Raw genomic sequence first — 19,461 nt, forward strand, 5'->3', positions numbered from 1 at the left:
TTACAAACTCCAAGCAGGCTTTCATGTGTTTTGCACTGCGGAGAGGCTTCCATCTATCCACTCTGCCATAAAGCCCAGATTGGTGGAGGGCTGCAGTGATGGTTGTCCTTCTGGAACTCTGACCCATCTCCAAACAGGATCTCTGGAGCTCAGTCAAAGTGACCATTGGGTTCTTCAGCATCTCTCGTACTAAGGCTGCTCGATCAGTTTGACAGCTCTTGGAAGAGTCCTGATTGCATCAAACTTCTTCCATTTGAGAATTACGGAGGCCACTGAGCTCTTAGTAACCTTTAGTGCAGCAGAAATTTTATTGTAGCCTTCCCCAGAACTGTGCCTTGCAATAATCCTGTTTTTGAGCTCTGCAGGCAATTCCTTTGACCTCATGGCTTTTGCTCTGCTGCAGTATGCATTATCAGCTGTGAGGCCTTCTATAGAGAAGTGTGCCTTTCCAAATTATGCCCAATCAATTTAGTTTCCACAGGTGAACTCCAATCAAGGTGTAGTAACATGGTGGTAATGATAAAGAGGAATGGGAGGTACCAGAGCTAAATTTCACATGTTGTTCCAAAGAGTCTGAATACTTATGCCAATGTAATGTTTCAGTTTTTTTCTTTTTAATAAATTTACACACATTTCTAAAATTCTGTTTTCACTTTTATGGGATATTGAGTGTAGATTAATGAAAAAAATGAATTTCAACAACTGTAGAATCAGGCTGCAGCATAGCAAAATTGATAACAATGAAGGGGGTCTGAATTCTTTCTGAATGTACTGTTTATGATGCTTACACTTTTTATTTTTCACTTATTAACATTTGTCCAGATTTCAAAGTACACTGGTTGTGTTTGATAAGTGAGTTGCATTTTATTGATCTACCCTAAATACATTATCATTGGGTTTTCATAAGGCTACATTTTAATGTCTTTCATTTTGCAACTGCAAGGAAAATACTGTGATAATTGTCTAACTTGCCATTTCCTCTCTTGGGAAGAAGCTGAAATATCACAGATGGGCTGCTACACTGCAAATTTTATTTTGGTTTACATCGATTATTTCTCCTTTTCTAGCAATAATCCTAGGGCAGTCAGCCAACAAAAATGTGTAGGCCCCCTTCGATGTCAACCAACTTTTATTACATATCTTCAAGAATGCAACAAGATGCTTTCTAAATATCAATATCCATCCCTGTAAATCATGTTTGTTTTCTGTATTTCTATGTATGTTTATTTGTTGCTGGTTTCTAGGTATAGTAAAGTTTGAACTGTTGTTTGTAGTAACACTTCCTTAGAATCTCACCTAAATTATTCTGGCTTTAAAGATTCCAGATGTCATTGAAATCTTCAAGCTGATATTTCTCTCAGAATCAGATTGAGATTTTATTGCCCAAATAGTTTAAGTATATGATTGCAATTGCTACATTTTTAAAAGAGAGGCATATGACACTTTTCTCTTAATGCACAACTTAGAGTTCTGCAACCTTTTACAACTTCCCATATGTTAATGAAAACATTTCTGAAAATTGGCAAAGCTACATACCATAACTTGTGCCAGCTATTTTCATAGGTCAGTTTGAAGCATGGCAAGAGAGAAGAATGCCTTGTTTTAGTGGTTGAGTCAGTCTGACAGGCTTTCACATTGCCCCTCCTCTTATTAATATTCTTTTTGATGTGAACTTGTAAAACACAGGATTGGTTGTTAATCTTAAGGATCTCGAGGGCTTTTGGCATTGGTCCATAATTTATGTGTTCACATGGCTGTTGTCTGACTACTAATGATTAGACAGCCGTGGTATCTCCCAGCTAAATCAGTGTTGCTTATAAATCACGCTTGATAAATGGCAGTTTCATTTCTTCAAAGGCCCTGTATACATCTGCATGCTTTGATAAAACTGCCAGGGGCATGTCATGATATTACAAGATTTTAGGTTGGGCTTGTTTACATTTGGTTGGGCAAAAGATTTGAATTTCTGTGAAGGGTAAAAGCACTGATCAAAACAAAAAAGAATACATGCTGGAACAATAGAAATACGCTGGAAAAAATACTGATCCTTTGTAGGCTTTTTTTTTAAGCAGGTAAAGTTACAAAACAATTTTTCACCAAAAAATAAATATTCCAAGTATTAAAATATAACAAAATTAATTTGTCATCACGTGAATTAATAGTACTATAACTTGACTTAGTTCATCATTCTTTTGAGTAATTTTATAGAATGTAATTTTGTTAGACTGTTTTGCCTCTCATAACATAATATTTCTTGTGTACGTGGAAGGTGATAACAGACATCGTTTTCAGGATTCAGTAATGCATCTCCTTTATTTCTCAAGTTTTTCATCCACTCACCCTTGATTTATTTGCATTGTATTAACAATATAGGTGTTGTAGAGCTGCACTTTTCGCTCTTAGAATTGATTTTGTAAATAAATAACTTTAATATAGAACAGTGGTTTTAAAATGGGTTGCAGGATACATTTAATTCTTTGAAACATTTTCAGAAGTTCTTTAACCAACTGTGTTCTTGGATAGTCATCCTAAAAGATGATTTGCTAGTTACTACATGTGATGATCAAATAGAAATAAATTGTGCTTCCCCTTACCTTACTTTCCCAGCTACCCCTCCAAGAGATGGTTGGTGAGGATATAAGGAAGCTGCCTGTCCCAGAGGGCTTGGTTCTGGGAATGTCATTGGATGAATGGAAGTGGGCCATAGAATCATTGTACTCATGGCCATGGGGTAATATGGGGCAGAAAATAAGGAACAGGTCGCTCTTGGGGACTGCGAATTATTGTTTTGTAACACTTATATTCCAGTTCCATCAGCCCATAAGTCATAAGACCCCTGATGGCCCTTCTAGATTGTTAAAGTGGCCCAAGGGGTGTCATTTGAATAGATTCTGTTGGTGATTAATACTTCTTTGTGGAAGAAGATTTTTCCTTTACCTCCTAAAGAGATCTGGTTCATCCCTTTCTCAAGAAGCTATCACTGGGTCCCACCATACTGAAATATGGTGGATCTATAGTATCTACAATGGACTGGATGCTGGATGGGATTTTGTTTTTGGAACAAAATTTATGAAAGGATGCAAGATTTGGAAAGTAAGTTACCCCAAAGGCATGTCGTGTTGAAAGATAAAATGCTTAAAAGTAAGATAGGGGGTTTGGTTGTTGTTGTTGTTGTCATTAGAATAACATTCTAATTCTGAATTAGATGTTTGTGTTGTATAGAATGTATGATCAAATGGCCCAGCATCTTCTTTTATTGCTTTTTTTGGTTAAATGTAGTTTTCCCACGGTTGCAAAAGGAAAGTCTCTAGTACTTTTATATATCTGTATTTATACCAATGTAGTAGGAAGGGAGTGTGTTTTGAACAGAAACTGTTTTGGTCACTGGATTTCATTGTGGGATTTTATTGCTCCAGGACTGTAATTCAGAAGAGTTTTTAGTGCATCAGAGACCAATTATCACATCCACAGCTTAATTTTAGGGCTGGTGAAGAAATGGTGGAGTAGTACCGTATGTATGTATGTGTGTATGTGTATATGTATGTATGTATATAAAACAACAATTATGACTAGACAGAATAGCAACATTCATTTTCCAGTCTCTTCTTTCTCTCTTGTTTTTGTTTGGTTAGGTTTTTTTAAAAAGTGTGTGTGTGTGTGTGATGTGAAGAGCTCTTCCTCCAGTGCTTGATCTATGCATTGGCAGATATTAATTGTCAACTTTCTACTACAAGTAGCCTTCATTAACTGATGTAGTCATAGATCTGGGTAATAGGGAACCCTGTTACCCTTGTAGGTGTTAATAGCTACCCTAAAAACCCATGCAATCAGGTGAGAGAAGAGAAAAATATGGTAGCATAACCTATCTTACATTTGGCTTATTTTTCCCCCCCTTCAGTGGAACCTGTTCTGTGATAAATATCAACAGCAATGCCCACTATGTCCTAACACCTGGGAATAATCCTGCCAAAATGACAGTGAGGAGCTACAGTGTTATTTGTTCTTTATGTTAATTTTCCTCATCTTGTCACATCTGATGTGCAGATGTTGGACTTATGTATCTTTCCTTCTCTATGCCCCGTGCAAGATGGCTGTCTTCCTGGTTTTGCTGCTTTGTCTCTAATTGTTCGTCTCTATCATCTTCTGAAGGTTTCCCACAAACCTCCTTAAGAACAATAGCACAGGAAAAACAAATTTTTTAAAATTAATTTTGCAATTACTCATTTAGAAAGAGGAAGGTAACTTTCTAGGAGATACAGTTAGTCCTTGTTTAACAACTGTAATTTGAACTGGCAACTCTGTCGCTAAATAACACAGTCTTAAATTGCAGTGTAATGTAACTGAACTTAAGATGGCAGTTCTGATGTAGTTGTTAAACAAATCCTACTTGGTTCTTATGTGCAATGTCATATGATGTAGTAGTTCTTGACTTGCAACGGTTCGTTTAGGGACCATTTGAAATTACAATGGTACTGAAAAAAGTGACTTATGACTATCACACTTATAACAGCATTCATGTAATCTTGTGATAAAAAAAATCAGACCCTTAGCAACTGACTTATATTTATGATGGTTGCAGTATCTTAGTGTCGTGTCATCACCTTTTGTGAACTTCTGATCAGCAATGTCAATTGAGAAGCCAGATTCACGTAACAATCTTTGTTACTAATTTAACAACTTCAATGATTCACTTAATTACTGTGGCCAGAAAGGTCGTAAAATGGAGCAAAATTCACTTAACAATTGTCTCAGAGAGAAATGGGCTCAGTTGTGGTCATACGTCTAGGATTTCATGGATGTTCTGCTTTTATTTCTAAATTGAATTTTTATTCTTTCTATTAAGCACTTTAATGATTCCCAATCCCTTTCTTTCCTGTCAACAAATCTGTGACATGGGTGACACCTGATAGTTCAGAACTAAACTGCATAACTCTGTGAGGATTTTTATATGAAATGTTTATGCGGTGTGCCTCAAAATGATGAAGACTGGTTTTTGACAAGAGGGTGGGATAATGCACTGAAGCCTAATCCTTTTCTATCTTCCTACTTTCCTTGTGGGTTTCTCTTCTATGCCCTAATCCTGTGGTCTATTGTACTCGATTAGATTTTTTTGAACCAAAATTATAGCATTTTAAAATAATTTTTAACCAAATTCTACGGGACACATCGGTTAGGTAGGTTGCTGCTAAAGTATGCTACATCTGGAGATAATACTGAGGAAAGTACAGAAATAAACTGCATTATCTTTATTACAAAAGCATGAAATTAAAACTAGAAGGCCTGTGTTACCAGGAGACTCTACAACAGTCAAAACTCATGTAGTGCAAACTCTGGCTCTCTCTCTTGAACTTAGTTCAAAGATAAATATTGTTTTATTTTATCCTTACTTAACTGATGACTGATTTGCAAAGAACATCTGTTTTTGAGGTCAGCTGCTTTTACATTTGCCTGCATATTTGGCTTCTTCTTGAGAAACTTTTTCTGTTTAATGCTGCCAACATCTTGAAGTCTAATGGCAGGAGGATAAACACAGAAGTGCAGAACTTCTATACTCAATTCATGCTTTTTTAAAAAAAAAATTGTTAGGCAACTGACAAATGTGGGGATTCAAAAATCATATTTCAGTCAATTTCCCATACATCTGGAATGCAGGATTATGGATAGAATTCTAGTATAGGATCTGGATTATATTGTTTCTTTTTGCATTATATTTGTTTACATGTAAACTTCTATTTTTTCAGTGTCTTTTTTGAGACTATGGAGAGATTAATGTAATTTTGACAAAATTATCTAAACTGCTGTTTTGAGTTCTGATTTAAGCATATGAGTGGTTCTAATATTTAAATTATATTGTACCCACTCATCTTTGTATTTTCCCTTGTGTTTTCTCAATTCATTTTAGCAATCAATAGCTGAATTTGAAATAAAGAGAAAGGGGAAAGTCTTCAACCAGCTTTCTCACTTTGGAATGTTAGAGATATGTTGGACTTATCCATAATGCCAGGTGGCTATACTATCTGTAAATTATGAGAATTGAAGTCTAATATAACTGAATATTACCCTTTTGGATATGGCTGTGCAAAGACTGCTAGTGTTCTCTCTGTGCAGCGTAAAACTCAGAAATCTCAAAGGTGATAAAATTGTACTTTCATTGTGTGATTACATATATTTCAAACTTCTGTTTTCTGGCTGAATAGAAAAGGGAATCTATCTGTTTTATGGTATTTGTCATTGTGCAAATTTATTAGAGAGACCAACTTGGGTATACAACAGTCAACATTAGATGCATCAAATTAAATAAAATGTTGTATATTATCTTTATACAGTAGTTGATCTAGTGGTATTCCTCATTTTGTATATAAAAATGCATTACAGTGACTGGAAATCCTTATTCCCCAGTAGACGTCTGGCAACCTTGTCATATTGCATCCCGTTATCTCTTCAGAACAAAATTTCATTGAGTTCTTGGAGAATTGTTAATATTCTCTTACTATAATTAAACTATTTTTCTGCAATAATGTATCTTTTGATTCATTTGTCAGTTTTCAAGTCACAACAAACAATGAATCTCTACACGGTCTCATTTATAGAAGTATATCTCCACTATCCTTTATTATATAGTAAAATACATTATTCAATAAGCATCCCTTTTAAAGGCATGTTTTATAAAGCATCTTGTAATTGTATGTGGGGAAGACTTTGAAAGATGGGCCAAAGAGGAACAGTCTGGATAAGAAGAGACAGCATAACCTACAGATACATAGTAGGCAGAACAGTAGTCTCAGAAGGGACCTTCACTAAGTTCTCTGCTGTAAAGGTGACCACATGATAATTGTACTTTCAAACTTGCAAGATTCTGTTAACATAGATTTATCATAAAGTAGAACTAGTTTATCTTGTTGTGTTTCCTGTCCGGCCTACCTGTTATGGCTAACATCAAATTTTAGGAGTAACCTCAATCCTTAAAGAATTCTGTTATCTGCCTAGCACCTGGCAGCAGCATTTTATTGCAAAACCAGCAGCAAGTGGATACACAGATGACTAATTTACATAATGTCATGATGCAGCTAATGCAACACCTGGAATAGAATTTGCCTCAACCAGTAGCAGAGTTACCAACTCTAAACTTGTTCCTAATTTTGACCTATGAGGGGGTATGCACACTTATTTTGCCACCTTATTCTAGTTTTTTATTGTTATTTTTTTCACCAGTAAACAATTATAGTTTGTTTTTCAATTGAATTGTACAACTTATATATTAAAAGGTGGAAAAAAATTCTGAAATGATTTATCTTGCTCTGATTTTTATACATCTCAAAAACTTGGTATTTTAACGGTGTGTATGTGTGTGTGTGTGTGTAGATTTTCTATATCTACTGTTATCCCACCTCCTAAAAAAATGCTTGGCAATATTCTCTTGGTTGACTGAAGAACAAGGGGCCTTTCCAGAGTCAAAATAGTTCTTTTCTTCTCAGTCCCTCCAGCATCCCAATGCCTTCTGCCCCTTTTTTGTGCAGACTTCAGATGGGACCATAGATGCAGGTTTATTCCAAGACAGATTTATTACCATGGGCCTTTTTCCAGACCGTTCCAGCAGCAAAGAACTATGATATTTTCAGTGAAAACTGCTGGCAGTAAAGAAATGCCTTTCAACAATTAGAGCAGCTCATCATGTGCAAGTTCGTATAGAACAGGGGTGTCAAACTTGCAGCGTCACATTGTCGTCACATGATATATTGCAACTTCTTTCCCCTTCACTAAACCGGGAGTGGGTGTGGCCAGCGCATGACACATTCAGCCCACAGCACATCTAGCCCACAGCATGTGACGTATCTAGCCCACAGCACATGACGCATCCAGCCTCCTTCATAAGAATTTAGAAGTTTTGCAAAATACTTAATTTCTCACCCCTCAGCAAACCAGATGGAAACAATATTTATCCTTCTTTGATTTTTACATCTCATAGGTTTCAACTCCCCAAACAAACGTTCAGATACCCTCTCATATAAGCCAGAGTATGAGTTGCCCAATCCTACACCCCCTACAATAATACTTTTTTTTATTATTATTATTATTATTATTATTTATTCAATTTTTATACCGCCCTTCTCCCGAAGGACTCAGGGCGGTGTACAGCCAAGGTAAAACAAACAATGTAATATACAATTTAAAATACGAATTAAAAAACTTATTACATAATTGGCCTAAAACTTTGGAACATAAAAACTAAAACCCATTAAAAATTAATAATAAAAATTTAAAACCAATAAAATTTAAGCCAGCCCCGCGCGAATAAATAAATGTGTTTTCAATTCGCGGCGGAAGGTCCGAAGGTCAGGTATTTGGCGTAAGCCCGGGGGAAGCTCGCTCCAGAGGGTAGGAGCCCTCACAGAGAAGGATCTTCCCCTGGGGGCCGCCAGCCGACATTGCTTGGCGGACGGCACCCTGAGAAGTCCCTCTCTGTGTGAGCGTACGGGTCGGTGGGAGGCATGAGGTAACAGCAGGCGGTCCCGTAAGTACCCAGGCCCTAAGCCATACTTGAGCCATATATCTTTGAGCTGTACCAAAAATTAGACAAACACAAAAAAAGCTGGCTCAGGAAGAGAGGCTATTGATATCTTTCATCAGATAAGGGGTAAATGGTGCAGGAATCTAGTCCCAGAGGAAAACATGTATAATACTTGATGCGCTGGAAAAGCTACCCACAGTCCATTTTTTCAATGTAGGCAATGTTATTTTTGTTTTGTTTTTGTTTTGTGTTGTTCCAGATGCTCAGTTATACATTGTCTCGGGTCTTCTTCTTGTTATTTTAATTTAGAAAACTTTGTTCTTTCTGAGGAGAAGGCAGAAGAGAGGAAGCCTGATTTTGAAACAATTGAAACAATGAAAATAATTCAATAAGTATACTAGCTTCCTTTACTGCTAACTCTCCCCGTTTGTCTCCCACAGTGTGAACTACTTCAGATAAGGGTTCCATCGATTTTTTTGCCCTTGGTAGACCTTTGTAGTTCTTCCAATTCAACTTCTGTGAATATTTTGTATTATAAATCAGCTTTGATACTGTTTCTTTCTTTCTGATTCTAGATGTTGTTCTTTCCAGAATGAATGCTTTCTCTTTAGGCCTCATTTGTAATAGCAGATCATTGATTATTTATCAATCTTTGTATATTTGAGATGGGTATGAACATTTTCTTCTAGCAGTTCTGCAGCTGCTTACCCTGATTTCTCAGTCAATTGTCCTGAGTCCTATAGTTCACTTATCACCAAAGTGTCCAAGAACTATTACATCTAGAATGGTGTTTCTTAACTTTGATGACAACCTATAAAATAGGTTTCTATAAATTACATCTTACCATATTATTTATGGGAGAAGCAGTCCTCTTTGTGAGAGTTCCATGTTCTCCAAGGTCTGGATACAACATGGCATAGCAAATCTGCGCACAATTTTGTATTGCAGCAAATACTCTCCCAACAACATGCTATTGTTCTGAGCACTTCCACTATTCTAGGACTTTGCCAGATGATGTTATCACACAAAGATGTCTTCAAAACTCAGCTTTAAAGTTCAGTCTGTCAATACTCATTTTACACAAAAGTCTCAAAGTCTATAAAGACGTATACAGACCAGACCTTCATCTAACAAAGCAAATGCTAAAACATGGTATGGGTGTGTAAGGAAAAACAGAGACGGAAAACTGCATACAGACAAGGAAGTGGGAGGTGGCACCTGAAGATTAGCAGTATCACAGGCAGGCCAGAAGACTTTCAGTCAGCTGTCAGGACCATAAGCTACGGTAAACATATCCTGATGGAGTACTGTCTGAAGCTTAGCTTGGAACTCAGCTGGAATGCTCAAAAGCACTGTTTAAGCTTGGAACCTGGTCTCGAGCTTGGCAGCTAAGAGAAAGAAGTAGCTAAAATGCTGAAATTGGCAGCAATTGAGCTATCCCATAGAGAATGATATGCACCAAAATCAAATGGGGGACATAGAATTTTACTGTTGTGACCCAGGCCCAAATAGGTAGTAGGAAACTCAGTCCATGAAAAAACAAACAAACTTTATTCGAACAGCTGAGAATTACTTCATTCCTAGCATAGTTCAACTAAATTAAAACAAATTCCTCCCAACACAAATTCCTCAGTCCTATCGCAAACCTTGGTCCAATTAGGCAAACTGCCAAAGGCCTTTCTTGGCAAACGTTCAGAAGTCACAAAAATAAATGCAAGATGAAGCAGAAGACGCAGCTACCAACATTGTTTTCCGGCAAAGCCCAAACGCATTACTGGTCTGTTTTAAGCCTTATGGGAGGGGCCAGTCATTTCTTGGCCCTACTCCCGAGTTGTCCCTTTTGCTTGAGCTTCTCTTGCCTTCTGGCAGCTCTTCTCATGTGTGCATTAGGAGCAGGCTCCTCCTGTTCCTCTGCCTCACTACTATCAGTCTTTGGAGGCTCCGGAGTCCACACCTCACTCCCCGATGGCCCTGGCCTCACCTCAGCCTCATCACTGTCCATCTCCATTGCCAGTTCTGTAGGCTGCTGGTGGACCACAACATTTACATAGACATGAGTTCAAGTAAATTCAATTGCAAAAATTGACATATGTCCACATATAGACCTTTTGCTAGATAGAGTAAAATCCATAGGAGAGAGTCCGAATGGTCACCTAATTATCCTATCGATATGGTATAGACTTTCCTGGTTATGCAGAAGGTGGGGCCTCTGGACCATCAGCACATCCTTGAAAATAGCATGGAGTGACTTAGGTTGTTGGAACACTGGCTTGGATGGATCTGAGAATGGCTGAATACCTGACTGAAGGGTTGGGGGGTGGACTTTTCTCTATGCCTGAGGCAACTTTTGAAATAAGCAGGTTGTAGCCCCAACTTCACTCCCTCCCACTCTTCTTATGAGACCTATCTAATATGGTTGAACTGAGGCGTATCTCTCATCTTCCTCAGAATGCAAGTTCCATAACCATTTCAAGGTAAAAATCACCATTTCAATATCTTACTGGTTGCATATTCAGTGTGTGTGTTTGTGTGTAAAAATCAGTGTGAAAGCTTCCAGTTCTTATTATGTTCTCCTTCATACGTACTGAATGATTGCCAAGAACCTAGAATGTTATAATGTATCAGATTAGTATATGTGCGGATCCAAGCAATGTGGCCTTTTGTAATTGACAAATGGAAATTTTGTCAATTTATGTTTTTTCTGTATGCTGTCCCAGTTTTTTTGGTATGGCACTCAGTGTGCCAATAACAATGGGAAACACCCCAGCCGGTTTATGAAAACTTTTTCAGTTTTCAGATCTTGATATTTTCTTATCTTCTTTAATTCTTTGTCTTTTATTCTGCTGTCCCTTTGTATTGCCACATCAATTATCCATACTTTCTTCTATTCAACCACAATTGAATGGAATCTGAGACCAAGACCAATTTGTATTATGAAATCCCACAATATTTTATCCTTATTTTCAACTATTTTTTAAATTCTATGTTCCTACCAATTTTTCATTACTGGCACATGATAATTTTCACAGGTGCTTCAATTAATCATTTTAGCCACTGTGTTATGTCATTTTTAATAATTTTGCGTGAATCTTTTTGTACAACCTGAATATATGACCTACTATTGCTTCTGCTTCTTTGCACAATCTTCACTTTGAATCATTTGACAAGTTTTCAATTCTGGCACTGATTGCATTTGCTCAAATTATTATGTGTAGGGTTACATTCACAATCCAAGACTGATGGAAACTTAGTAATTCATGTCCTGACCAAGGACCCAATCATTATTAAGGTAGCATCTAATAATATAGGGAATTCCATGCAGGGTGGGGTTGTTTTGTTTTTGTTTTGTTTTTTTGTTAAAGTAGGATAAAATTTGTGATAAAATTTCCAGATGTCGAGAAAGTTCTTTAGAGAAAGAAAGTCTCTAGAGAGAGAGAAAGTCCTCTGAGGGCTCCAGTCACAATTGGTATAATAACATATTTCTTTTTTCATAAGGTGTTCAATATCATTCTGAAAGTCCTGGTATTTTGTTTTTTTTTTCAAATTATTAATAAATATTATCATCTGTTAACAACAATGTGAAGTCATAGCTGCCAATTCTTCAACTGGTATTGGTCTTCATATGCATTCAGTTCTTCCCAAGAATCTAGATTGTTGTAATCTATCGGCATAGTGCATATTCAGATCTAAGCAGTGTGGCCTTTTGTAATTGACAGATGGAGAATGTTGTAATAAAAATAAAATAGTCATTACTTTCCATTGGCATCTGGTTGGGCACTATCGTGACAAAATGTTGAACTAGTTGAACCTTGGCCTGATTTAATATAACTTACATTCTGCTGTTCTTATGCCAGGAAATTAAAAAAATGGATTTCTTTCTAAAGTAAGATTTTTTTTTATCCATCTTGCCGAATTATTATATGGCATTAATATATTTATTTATTGATACATTTCTAATAACAGTATTTCCTTTTATTTTAAAAATAACATTTCCCCCTTTGTGTTTACTTCTAGGTTGAACCACTCTTTACAGTGCCTGCACCTCCGCCTCCTATTTCCAGTAACCTGACAACTCAGATTCTACCTTCCTATTTTTCGCCATCTTCATCCAACATTGCAGCCCCCGTGGAGCAACTTTTGGTACGGACTCGTTCAGTGGGTGTGAATACTTGTGATGTTGGAATAGTAACAGAACCTGAATGCCTTGGACCATGTGAACCTGGAACCAGTGTGAATTTGGAAGGGATTGTATGGCATGAAACTGAAGAAGGTAAGATGTTTTCTTCCATCTCTCTCTCTCTTGGTTGGAACGTTGCATTTGATTTAAAATAAATATTGCTGAAAAATAATGAAATAGTATGCTTTGTTTTGTTTCTACAGGGAAAAAATTATTAGGTTAATCTAAATCTGTCTATTTTATTTATTTTACAAATAAATCTTTTTCTGCTTTTGTTGTTTTTGAAGGATGGGGTTGGGTTTTGTTCTAAAATTTTGTTACACTATTTACATTGATGATATTTTGAATAAGGTTTAATGTATTTTACATTACATTACATTATAATAAAATATGCATAGATACCCTTACAAGAAGAATTACAAAATTATGCAATCTACATTAATATTAAAATTGTTTCATTTTTTAAAAGCATCTACAATATTCCAGTAATATATACAAGCAGCATATATTGTTGTTACTGGATTTGCTGAAATTTGACTAGTCTCTTGTGTGTATAGGCAAAATGTATAAATTGCATGTTAGCTGTTTAAATATTTTGTTTAAGTGCCCAGAGAGCTTTGTGATCATTGTTTGGGAACCCGAGATTTAGAAGATAACCTCAGTCAACTGCAGTTTCATATAAATATATATTTCCTTAAAATAATGAACAAAAATTCAAGCTACTGTTTGAAAAATAAATTGAAAATTATTAACAAAAGTCTAGACACTAAAAATGAATTTGAAAGATATTTATTTTTGACAAATTAGAAGCCGCACAAAAATGTAACCAACGTGCTTTTCAATATTGATTTTCAAAAGATTCCCCTAATATGTGAACTACCTATAAATAGTACTGCACAATTACTATATCCACCTGTTTTGGAGGATATGGTCTGAAATATTGAGAATTATTCAAATTGATTTTTTACAGATGTTTTCTTTTTTCTGTTTTAATAGTATTTAATTACTATTGATTTAATAGCCTGTGTAAAAGGAGTGTGGTTGCTCATAAGGTTAAGATGATCAACAGGTATTTGAGACCCAGTTACTGCTAGGGATGGGGTGAGCTCCTGTCATATGCTCCAGCTCCTGCTGACCCAGCAGTTTGTAAGCAGGCAAACCACAATTAGATAGATGGTTATCACTTTGTTGGGCAATTTATCAGGGAAATGAAAGGAGCCCCCAGCTGGGTGTCCCACGGGCAATGGAAAAGTCACCGTTCAATCCTTTCAACCCGGAAGTATTTTGGTGCTCCTGATACGAATGTAGTAATAGCCGATGTGAATTGAAACAAAGAAAGGGAATTTTAAAAGTGTACAATGTATTCCATTGATAATAAATCCTAAAGTATTTTGGTTAGAAAAGCTTCAGCAAAGCTTAATTTTATGGAATGGAGTATGAAATGTTATTAGAGTGTATTAGCTATGTTTGCAAAATGTTTTAGACTCTGCCCTTCCACTTGTCTTCTTTGTATGTATATCTTCATCAGATTCATAAACTAGATTGACACTTTAAGATTATTTTTAAAGGTCACATAAGCAGTTTTAAAATACTTTAAGTGAGATAGCTATCTATTTTGGCTTTAGTGTTCACCTTAGTAAATTTCACAGAAAGTCAGACTATGGGAAAAAATTATGGTGACATCGAAGAGCAATGGCTTTTAATACTGTTATTTTCGCTGAGTAAACTAAACATCTGACCCCCACAGAATTAAGAAACATCCCTTGTTAAAGGTCTGGAGGGCAATAGTGTGCTATTGTATAATGTTCTTACATGCTTGCAAGAATGGCATTTTATCTGTTTTTCTTCTGTGCTCAGATATATTCAGCCGAGAAGACTTTTATTTATTGATAAAAGATAACGCCTGATCTGTGCTTATAGATTCCCTGTTCCTATTGTAAAAAGAGTAGTCTATCAACCTTGTTACTTATCTCTCCCATTCTGATTGTGCATTTACAAATCTGGGCAATTGGTTTGGCATAAACAAGATAAAGATAAATCCACTATCTCCAAATGTCAAATGTAAAGAAATTTTAAACTTGCTATAAATTTTTTTGACAAAACTTCTCAAATTATACTGATAATATAATGAATAACTTGAAAGAGTGACATATGATACTGCTTAACCGAATAAGCTGCTTAAAGGGGTGGAAAAAGAGGAATGCTTCAGATTTTTGTTAAGAATTTGCTAAATGGAATGATTACTTGTGCTATGTTATGGAAGACTAGATATATCTTCATTTAAACTTTTTAATTGTAAGTAAACTATTGCTTATGCCCAAGAGACTATTGCACATGCCCAAGATGGCGCAGTAAGAAAATCTCCATTGGAACGAGGGAGCGGCCTTTCTCGGGGTCTGGGACCAGGAGGGGTCTATTTTCTCACCTTCTGGTCCCAGGCCCGGCTGGGGGAACATCATGAGCAGCGATCGGGGGTAAGGCTGGCCGAGCTGGTGGCCTGTGATGAATGGCAGGCTTCGGCGTTCTTCGGGCCCCTTGCTGGGGCGGCTGCTGCGGCAGTCGCAGCGTGGCTTCCAGGCTTCTGGGTTTTCGGCTGTGGTGGCAGCGGCTTCCCCAGGGGGCTGGGAGCTTTTTGCCATCAGAGAGCCCTTTACCATCAACGCTGGAGCCTTTTACCACCAGCGCTTTTTTACCATCAGCGCTGGTGAGGTCTGGGACGAGTGGCAGGCATCAGCATCTCCTCGGGCCCTTGTGCTGGGGCGGCGGCCGTGGCGGTCGCTGCATGACTTCCGGGTTGCAGCGGCAGTGGCGGCGGCGGCCTCCTCAAGGGACTGAGAGTTTTTTATCCACCAACGCTGGAGAGGCAGAGGGTCGGACGTATGAGAGGCAGAGGGTCCGAAGAGTCATCTGGAGGGCCCAGCCCCTTGAAGGGGGAGTTGGAGGTCGAGGCTGGCCCTCTTTCGGACCCTCAGCAGTTTGGCCTAGGATGGCCCATGATGGCGGCGGCGGTGACGGCTGGGAGTTCTGACTGTCGGCAACGCGACAGCCTTATCGTCTTGATGGACTTGTCGTGGATGGTCATGGCCCTCACTAAGACCAAGACTAAGTCTAAGACTAGGATTAAGATCAAGACCAGGCCTGAAGAATCGGAAGAGGTTGGTTGGAGGAGGCATCTTGAGGGTGGAATCTGCCGGAGAGCTGATTCGAGGCAGGTTCGGGCCCTCTTCCTGGCTACTGCCTTCGAGGGTGCCGGCGTCGGTGTCAGCGGCGTCGGTGAGGGACTTTGCCGATGGCGATGGCATCGACATTGGCCTCTCCGTGGCTAGATTTAGATCCGGACCCCCGACTTCTACTTTCTTTGGTGGCCTGGTGCGTGGTCCCTGGCCCATATCGACTTTTAACATCAAGGTTGACTAGACTGGCTCGGAGGAGAGTGGCTGGTTTTGTCTGGTTTCATCTGGACCTGGGGCGAGTGGTGGCCGTTTGGGTTTGGAGGTAGAACAGCGGCCCCACGGAGTCCTGGAAGTCCACGGTCCATCCTGCCAGCCGGAGAGCCTCGTTCTGCTGTGGTGACACCTTGACTGGCTTTGATGAGCTGCTTACCGTACTCTTTGTTATGCGGAGATTTTCAACTGCGGACCTTCTTGCCCTGCGAGATTCCCCTCTCTCGCAGGTTTGGCCCTCCACACTATCGAGGGCCCACCTTGAGGACGGGTTTTGGAACCCCGAGAGTTGGCATGCTAAATCTAGGAGACTTAGGGGATTTTTAACTAACTGTTTTAACCGTTTTTTTAAGGGGAGTTTTAATAGGGATTTTAAGAGGGGGAGGGAAATTGACGGGCCGGGGTTGGGGGGGGAAGGATGGGTGGGGGGGAATCCCGTCAGGGAGGGTGCCAAGTCCAGCTGATGTTCGCAGTGGTAACTTAATGGGTCCTAAGGTGACAGGGGAGGGTTTAGTTCCAGTTTATCAGGGTCGGGTCATCGATACGGTAAGTGGGAGAGGCAGATATGACGGAAGGGGGGGCCACATCAAGTTTGGGGGGTACGCCCTCGCTATTTAAGAGCGATCGTGTGCTTCGGCCCCCCAGGATTTTCCCGTTCCCCGAGTGGCCAGAGTACTCGGGACCTGGGCCTTCGGCTGATGTTATGTAACGCTAGATCCATAGTTAACAAAGCCCCCCTGATCTCAGATCTAATTCGGGAGGGGACCACGGATGTTATGGGTGTTACGGAAACCTGGTTGGGCACCGAAGGGGGGTTTCCCCTAGTGGAGATGTGCCCACCAGATTTCCTAGCATTTCATCAGCCGAGGGCCCAGGGTAGGGGAGGCGGGGTGGCGGTTATTATTAAGGAGAGTCTGGAATCGAGGGAGACCACTGTGCCTCAGATATCTGGGTGTGAATCTCTCTTCGTGAAGTGGGGTCGTAGGACTCAGGTGGGCTTGTTGATCACGTACCTGGCTCCTTGCTGCGTGACAACAGCCCTGCCCGAGCTGTTGGAGCTGCTGGCGGGGTTGGCAGTTGAAACCCCTAGACTGTTGGTCATGGGGGATTTCAATCTGCCATCAACTAGCACGGTGTCTTCGGCGGCTCGGGAGTTAATGGCCTCCATGACGGCCATGGACCTGATGCAATTAGTTGACCGCCCTACCCACGTCGGGGGTGGCACCCTAGATTTGATTTTTATCTCTGGCCAGTGGTTGAATGATCTGATTTTAAGTGATTTAGTGGTCGAACCTTTGTCATGGTCAGATCATTTTCTCCTTCGTCTAGACTTTCTGACCGCTACCCACCACCGCAGGGAGACAGAACCAATGCGTTGGTTCCGTCCCAGGCACCTGATGGATCCAGAGAGGTTCCTGATGGAGCTTGGGCTGTTTCCCGAGAATCTGGCCCACGGCATGACTGAAGAACTAGTCGCGGCCTGGGAACAGGCCGCGGCTGGAGCTTTGGACCGTGTCGTGCCTTTGCGGCCTCTGACCCGGCGCCGATCTCAACCAGCTCCTTGGTTCTCCGAGGAGCTGAGGGAGATGAAACGCCGGAGAAGACGCCTAGAGAGTGTCTGGAGATCCAGCCGCTCCGAAGCTGACCGGACACTAGTTAGGTCCTATAGTAGGACCTACCTAGTGGCATTGAGGGATGCGAAGCGTTCTTACGTTTCCTCCCTCATTGCGTCGGCAGATAACCACCCGGCCGCCCTGTTTCGGGTGACCCGCTCTCTCCTTCAACAGGAGGGGCGGGGGAACCCATTATCAGGGCGTGTCGAGGAGTTTAACGGTTATCTATACGATAAAATCATTCAGCTTTGGGACGGATTGGATCAAAATTGGGTAGATCCGGGCGAGAGTTCCGAGGCCCGTCTTGTTGAGGTTGTTTGGGATAGTTTTGATCCTGTGACTCCCGAGGGCATGGACAGTTTGCTGGGAAGGTTGAATGGCACCACATGTTTACTGGACCCGTGCCCCTCCTGGCTGGTGCTGGCCACGCAGGAGGTGACACGAGGCTGGCTCCAGGGGATTACAAATGCTTCTTTGTGGGAGGGGGTCTTTCCTGCTGCCTTGAAAGAGTGGGATGCGAGATTAAAAATGTGCGAAAAACAAAGCAACAAAATAATGCAATGCTACAACATTTATGAAAATATGACCATTTCCATTAAGGAAAAACTACGTGGAAGCCACATTTAATCTAGAAGATATTTGAATTCCATACCAGAATATATTTCTTTAAATAGATCAAACCATGAAATATTGCAAAAAATATATATTAAAATAACAGTTTCTTACTTGAAAATAATTAAAAATATTTGTTTATGACAGTAATACCAGAATTTCCCACTCAGTAGCTATGGTGGCTTCTGGAAAGATAGCTTTGTTGCTTTTCTTGGGAAAGCTTAATAAACACATTTGGACTAATATGAATTGTTAATAGCCTTAAGAAATTATAATAACTGTCTTGCTTGTTTCATCTTAGACGCCTTTGCTAGATTAGTAAATCAGGTGGTTTAATAATTAAATTACTAACATACTAATAGGCATGAATGTGATTGAGATATCAAAGGTTCTAGTTATCTGCATTTTTATATTTCTCCACCAGTTCTAAGGATACATATATTAAAAAATTCTCTATAGCCTAGTTTTTATTGTTTTACACATGCTCAAAATGACTGATGGTTTTAGGTGCCTATGCATATTTTATCATATTATTATTAGGACCTTAAATATTATTATTACATCAACACTAGATGCTTTTTATTCTGTTCATAAAGGATGCAAATTATATTTTCGAATTTTACCTGCCAGAATGAATTCTGCAATGATCCAATATGTCTGTAGGAAGTCTATACTATATTGTATGATGTCACCTAATTACAAAATGTATACAGCGATTCCTCAATAAAAGCCAGTGATAGGTTGGAGATGGTGTTAATTATAATTAGAATAATATGGTATTTGGAGAAGGTGAAGTTATATTTGGCATGAATTCTTAAAAAGGTAATACCTGCTGATATAGCACTGAAATGGACTGCATTTGGATATGACCTGATTATGTAGGTCACTTACATTCTCTTTTAAGACTCTTAACTACTGTCACACTACATTACTCATCTTATTTTTTTGAAGGTGATGAGAACAATAATGCTTAGTGTCCTTCCCCAATATTTAAAGTTAATTTGACTATAACATTTGAAATAGTGTATCAGACTTGGGTGTTTCTTAAAAAGAGTTAAATATTTTGACTTGTAAATTTCAGTAGATTAGTAGATGAAAACTCTGTTT

General features: G+C 39.2%; 1 protein-coding gene across 3 annotated transcripts in view; it reads left to right on the forward strand.

The window, feature by feature from the left end:
* The window catches only part of ZNF608 (zinc finger protein 608), a 126,241-nt gene that overhangs the window by 47,523 nt on the left and 59,257 nt on the right, over positions 1–19,461 (forward strand). For all 3 annotated transcript variants that reach the window (XM_058169985.1, XM_058169984.1, XM_058169986.1), the window contains exon 3: positions 12,524–12,779. In XM_058169985.1, coding sequence (XP_058025968.1) covers positions 12,524–12,779 — 256 coding nt within the window. The remainder of the gene's footprint in view (positions 1–12,523; positions 12,780–19,461) is intronic.

This window comes from Ahaetulla prasina, chromosome 2 (assembly GCF_028640845.1).
Source record: "Ahaetulla prasina isolate Xishuangbanna chromosome 2, ASM2864084v1, whole genome shotgun sequence".
Taxonomy (NCBI): Eukaryota; Metazoa; Chordata; class Lepidosauria; order Squamata; family Colubridae; genus Ahaetulla; species Ahaetulla prasina.